The sequence below is a fragment of the Ascaphus truei genome, chromosome 5 (assembly GCF_040206685.1).
Source record: "Ascaphus truei isolate aAscTru1 chromosome 5, aAscTru1.hap1, whole genome shotgun sequence".
Lineage (NCBI taxonomy): Eukaryota > Metazoa > Chordata > Amphibia > Anura > Ascaphidae > Ascaphus > Ascaphus truei.
Genome location: NC_134487.1, coordinates 257,776,184 through 257,782,385, shown reverse-complemented (window position 1 = coordinate 257,782,385; position 6,202 = coordinate 257,776,184). Strand labels below are relative to the sequence as shown.

The 6,202-nt window shown below is 40.1% G+C and overlaps 1 protein-coding gene across 1 annotated transcript; it reads right to left on the bottom strand.

Moving 5' to 3' along the window:
- Nucleotides 1-621: 621 nt before the first annotated feature.
- LOC142494564 (uncharacterized) lies at nucleotides 622-4,159 on the bottom strand. The gene is made up of 3 exons (XM_075599022.1): nucleotides 3,714-4,159; nucleotides 2,241-2,318; nucleotides 622-1,877 (listed from the first exon to the last, which is right to left on the bottom strand). Exons 1-3 carry the CDS (start codon nucleotides 3,988-3,990, stop codon nucleotides 826-828), a joined length of 1,407 nt encoding a protein of 468 aa, XP_075455137.1. The 5' UTR covers nucleotides 3,991-4,159; the 3' UTR covers nucleotides 622-825.
- Nucleotides 4,160-6,202: the final 2,043 nt, after the last annotated feature.

Here is a 6,202-nt window from a genome sequence, read left to right as displayed (position 1 = left end):
GAAGTAATAAACATTTGTTTAAGCACAATACTGTTAGAGTCTCATACTTAGGATATTTCTCAAACATTAGGCCTGTATTATTAAAATAGTGTGCTTTCACAAGGAAGCATGAAGTGTATTAGTTTGTGTATACCAGTTTATATAGTACTATATATATATATATATATATATATATATATATATATATACACACATATATACATATATATACACACATATATACATATATATATATATATATACACATATATACATATATATATACACATATATACATATATATATACACACTCACACACTCACACTCACACTCACTCAGTGTGTGTGTGTGTGTGTGTGTGTGTATATATATATTATTATACATTCTGAGATGTTATAGAAACGAACACACAACTGATTAAAGGACAAAATTACAATGGCCAAGCAAGGCAAAGGTAAGTAATAATTTACACATAATCCTGCTGTACACGTACAAGAAAGATGTTTGCACTTACTTAGGTGTTTTAATAATTGCATGTGACTAATATGCATATGCAATTCTTACATCAATTAACACACCCAAATGCAATGTTTTGCTGCAAAGTCAATGGCAGCTTCTCTAAACTTAGCAACTGGCTCCTGGTGGACCATTACTGAACAGACGATTACAACATAAATATTTATAACACAATTAATTATGAGTGTTAACATTTCCAAAACTTCACGTGTACAAGAACATAGTTGAAAGTTTGGAAACAACACAGTCTTCAGCATACATACAATAGTAATTAGATAATCTGAAGTCAACAAAACAAGGCCAAAGACATATTTTCTGAATTATAACATTTATTTTTTTTGTTCCTTTTGCGAGCGAGTAACAGGCCTGCTTGTTGTCTCTTGAATTTTCCTTTTTCTTTTGCCACCAACTTTAGGCACAACAGAGCCACTTTGAGTGGCCTCTGGCACTTCACGGGCAGGGCTTGTGGCCAGTGACTGTTCACCTACGGGGCTTGTGGCCAGTGACTCACCTACAGGGCTTGTGGCCAGTGACTCACCTACAGGGCTTTTGGGCAGTGATTCACCTACAGGGCTTTTGGGCAGCGATTCACCTACAGGGCTTTTGGGCAGCGATTCACCTACAGGGCTTTTGGGCAGCGACTCACCTACAGGGCTTTTGGGCAGCGATTCACCTACAGGGCTTTTGGGCAGCGACTCACCTACAGGGCTTTTGGGTAGTGACTGTTCACGGACAGGGCTTGTGCCCAGTGACACATGTGAGCAAGTTGGTAGACACTGCACAAGTGATGGTTGGTCTGTTTCATGTGTGTCTTGTTTTGTTTTTGTCGCCTCCTTTGTAGGTGTCTGCTGCTGAATTTGTAGAGATGGCAGCGGTAGGATGTCATCAGGAACCTGCACAGCAATGTCTGCTACTTGACCGGTAACATTTGGGCCTGGTGAATGAATATCAGATGAATGTGGGGAAAACTGACCTGCATGAACAGATCCTGGCTGGGAGGTGTTGAATTGTGGTACATTAGTCATTCTCCAGTAATTAGCTTGTGTTTGCTGAACAACTAATGCTTCGAATGAGGTGTTGATTTTTTGCAACTGTTTAGGCACTTCAATGAAGACTCTGTGTAGATGTGCCAATTGTGATACTGTTTCTTCCTGCAGTCCAATCATCCTTTCCAGCACTGTCATCATGTCTGAATGGCGACGATTTTCTGCGTCCACTATTTTTCCCTCTGAAGCTACAATTGCATCGTATGTGGAAGTTGATGGACGATTTGGCGGTACAACAGTTTCTATTGGCACCTCTTCATGGTCACATGATTGTATTTCAGTCTCTTCTGTGGCGTCATCCTCATCATACTCATCATCCTCATCACCATGATGTTCTAAAAAGAAATGTACACATTATTAAATGGCATGTTAATGTATGCTGTGTTACTATGTAATTGTACTGTGTCCTAAGTAACACCTAACATGTTAGCATACGTTTTATAACCTCATTAAAAACTACCTTGACTTACGAATAATGTTTGGACTCAGTATGAAATATGAATGAATGAAAAGTTGCTCTAAACTCAGAAGTCCTACATGATAATTAACATCACTAACACAATACATGTTGCCTTACACTTAATTTCCACTGACACTAAGTAATCCTATTTAAAGAAGATGTGCAAAACAAATAATGCACATGACAACATAACATATAGAAGAGCACATATTATATGGCCAGCAAATGATACACTCACCTTCTAGTAGTGTTGAGCTGGCTGACCCAGGTGAAGACACTTGTTCCATCTCAGGTGACACATGTCCTCCAGGGGCAACTATATATAACAATAACATAAGTTTTACATTTACATGTGTAAATATTGAACAAACACTTATTGTATGTTCTGTATTTATGATTAACTAACAACATCAGTTCCTTAACCGAAAATGTGTGTGAAAGTGAACATAAATAGTTGTAATAACACTGTACATGCCTGTGTACTTAGAATTTTTGAGTTCCCTAACATACAACATACTATGTTTCTGCAGTAATGCGTGAGGATAAATAGATTAAATGAGTACATAAAAATCATATGTTGTGTAGTGATATCAGTATCATAATGTACATAACTATCATGAGATGACCATTCACAATGGTTATCATGAAGGTGGTCATATTGCAAAAAGTGTTGTTTTTGGTAGAGGATATGTGTGGTACATTAATCGAAGATGTGGCACACCTGAATGTGGCTGTGACTCAACAAGACAACACATGCAGTGTGTGATAATGTGTCTTTCATAGTAGTTCAACTATAGATATGAGTGAACTAATGTGTGACGTACGCTTTGATAAGTAATGAGTTGTTGGGGCATTTAGTAGCTAAAGTTAAGCTTTCAAATGAGTGTGATTAACTTCAGTTGTGCTAGTCAGGTTGTAATAACGGTATTCCCTTCCCCAAAAAGCCTAATCAGCCACACCTTTCAATGACTTGAAACAGGTGCAAATGGTGTGAACTAAGTTGACCGTGAAATGAGGCTGTAATTAGTGTGTGTGCTGAACCCCACCCCCTCTGTTGAAGTGTATGCTGTGATGAGATATTAATTGCAGCTGCTTTAACACAATGGTAGATGAGCTAAGTAGTCATCTGCAGTGTTTAAGTTATGAAAACAATGACATACCATATTCTACGTGTGCCTCATTATGCTGTCTGTATATGACATTAAGCAAAAATGGACCTTTTCATAAGCAACTATAGATGTGTTAGTGCCAGTGATGTTTGTAGGCCGTTGCATGCAATTTCTTTGATGCATGCTTAAAATAGGCAGTAATGTCATGTTTGTCGGAGTAAAATCAATAAAATACACAATAATATGATACATATTTCTGTTCTGTACCTGTAGCTACTAATAATTTCTCATGAACATGTGTAACACATGTGTACTACCCTGTTGTTCCCCATCTTCGCCCACCATCAATTGCTTCCACTGCAGCTATGCATTTTGGGAATTCACATGTAAATGAGCACGCAATGGCACGTGCTATATTAGTTACTGCTTTTAGTAGGACTACTACATATATGTCTATTTTGATATATATATATATATACAGAATCAGACATATACATATATAGATGCAGGTATGCTTATATTGTGAAGACAGTATAAAAAGCAGTGTAAATATGCAAAATAACTGTAAGCAACGACACGCCTAGTACAGTAATATTTATCACCTGCTGGAAATTGTGACGGATAAATTCCAATGTCACGGTCACCAGCCAAGCCTTCCACGACGACGGTAAGTAATTTTGGCCGAAGCAGCTCCTCCAATGGAGTCAATATGAGACGTTGTGGTGTGGGCCCACCTCCAGTGCCAGTAGCATGCACGCGTTGGTCTTGTATTTTCTTTTTCAATTTGGACCTAATATCATCAAATCTTTTCCGACAATGATACTTGTCCCTGACACTATTCCCACAGGCATTGACACCAATGACTATTGTGTCCCACATTTCTTTTTTGCTTGCTGCACTTGTCCGCCCTTGAAAAACATATAAAAGATATGAGGTAAATTAATAATAATATAAGCACCAGTTTCCTACACTGCTAGCTGTTCCAAGAGATAGCAAAGATGCTGTTTTATGTGTAATATGTGAAGCACATGAGCATTCACTACTAAACCTATACATGTAAGCAAGCTTGCATTCATATTGTATGCAGTTCTGGCAAATTGACCGCCTGTGTTTATTTGTCCTTGTAAGGCATGATAAAAAGCTGTGTTTCCACACTAATGAACATAGAAAGATATTGTGTACCCATATTTGCATATGAACAAAACTCAGATGACCTAGGATCACATGTATTTGAATAATAAATGTAAAGGTACACTTACCTACTAAATGTCCATAGAGACTGTCATAGTGCTCCAGAATGCCAGTGACAAGAGCCCTATTTTCCTGGTCATTGAAGCGAGGATTACGTGGCTTCTCCACACGTTTCTTCCGAGCAGGTTTAGGGTCAGAGCTTGGCTGGTGCTGACTGGACTCTCCTTCTTCCAATGGAAGAGCCTCCAAAAGCTGGCCACCAGCAAGCACGCCACCACCAGACACCCCATCAGCAACTGCGCCACCAGCAGCACTCCCAGCACCAGCACTCCCACTCCTAGCACCAGCACTCCCACTCCTAGCACCAGCACTCACACTCCTAGCACCAGCACTCACACTCCTAGCACCAGCACTCACACTCCTAGCACCAGCACTCACACTCCTAGCACCAGCACTCCCAGCACCAGCACTCCCACTCACAGCAACAGCACTCCCACTCCCAGCACCAGCACTCCCACTCACAGCAACAGCACTCCCACTCCCAACAACAGCACTCCCACTCCCAGCAACACCACTCGCAGCACCAGCACTCCCACTCCCAACAACAGCACTCCCACTCCCAGCACCAGCACTCCCACTCCCAGCAACACCACTCGGTGCACCAGCAACATCACTCCCCTGAACAGAACGTTCACTCCGACGCGTACTCGCACGAGTAGCACTCCCACTCCCACCAGCATCACTCTTCCCACGCTTTGCGGGCATACTTCCAGCACTCACAAAAAACAGACAAGAAATGTACAGGCAATCACACGACCCACTTCCACATATAAAACAAGACAAAGATGTAAACAAAACAACAAAGGACAAAGCTCACCCAATACACAACAAGTCTCTCAGTCAATATGCAAATGTTCAATCGTCCAGCTCTGTGCGTCTCTCTCTCTCTCTCACTCCCAACAACACAGAGAATGATTAGCAGTACACGTTGCCTTTAAATATGGCGCGCAATCAAAAACATGCTTGTTTCGCCTGATTCAGCAAGATTTGTGATTGTGCAACCTAACAGCACCCCGCCACGCACGCCGATACACCTGTGTGTGATCGGCTCATCATCGTGAGAGTGGGCGGATTTGTTTTCTGGTTGATTTTGAATGTATTCGGCACTTACTGCATACGGAGAGGGAAAAACGCCAATAACATGACTAATCGATAAGCTTGCCGATTTCACATAATCGTCGCTTACTGCATGAGGCCCATAGTATCTAACTTGTGTATCCAATAGGTCTCCTTAGATGATAGTGTTTTAACTCTGTCCCCACCTCTTCTATTTACAGGAATAAACTGAATTCCCTTAAAAGTGAGACTGGACGGATCTTTGTTGTGGTGTAATAAAAAGTGTCTGGAAACACTGTGTTTTTCAAAACCGTTTTTTATATTTCTGACGTGTTCCTGGATACGAACTTTAAGGCTGCGTTTGGTTCTGCCTACGTACTGATATCCACACGCACATTCCAATAAGTAAACAATGTGTGTAGATGTACATAAAATAAAGTCATCAATATTAAAAACTTCTTGTGTGTTTTTAGAATTAAATGTATGCTTGTCAGGATGTTGGTACTTACAAATACTACACTTACCACAAATATAATTGCCTTTTGGTTTAGGCCCTAACCAGTTCTTTTGTACTGTAGTGTTATTACTTAAAAAAACATCACTAGGTGCTAGCAGATTTTTAATGTTTTTGGCTCTCCTATAGATAAACCGTGGTTTAGTGTCTAAATGTGATCCCAATATGGGATCATTGCACAAAATACCCCAGTGTTTATAAAAAACCTTTTCGATATCTCTATGTACAGAATTATAATCCGCAATGAATGCCACATTTAAAATTTCATTT

Excerpts from the sequence above, each read along its gene's own strand:
- LOC142494564 (XM_075599022.1), bottom strand. The coding sequence starts at position 3,990 with ATGTGGGACACAATAGTCATTGGTGTCAATGCCTGTGGGAATAGTGTC. Across the intron at positions 2,319-3,713 it reads TCCGTCACAATTTCCAGCAG|TTGCCCCTGGAGGACATGTG; the intron begins GTGATAAATATT and ends TGTTATATATAG. Across the intron at positions 1,878-2,240 it reads CAGCTCAACACTACTAGAAG|AACATCATGGTGATGAGGAT; the intron begins GTGAGTGTATCA and ends ATTTCTTTTTAG.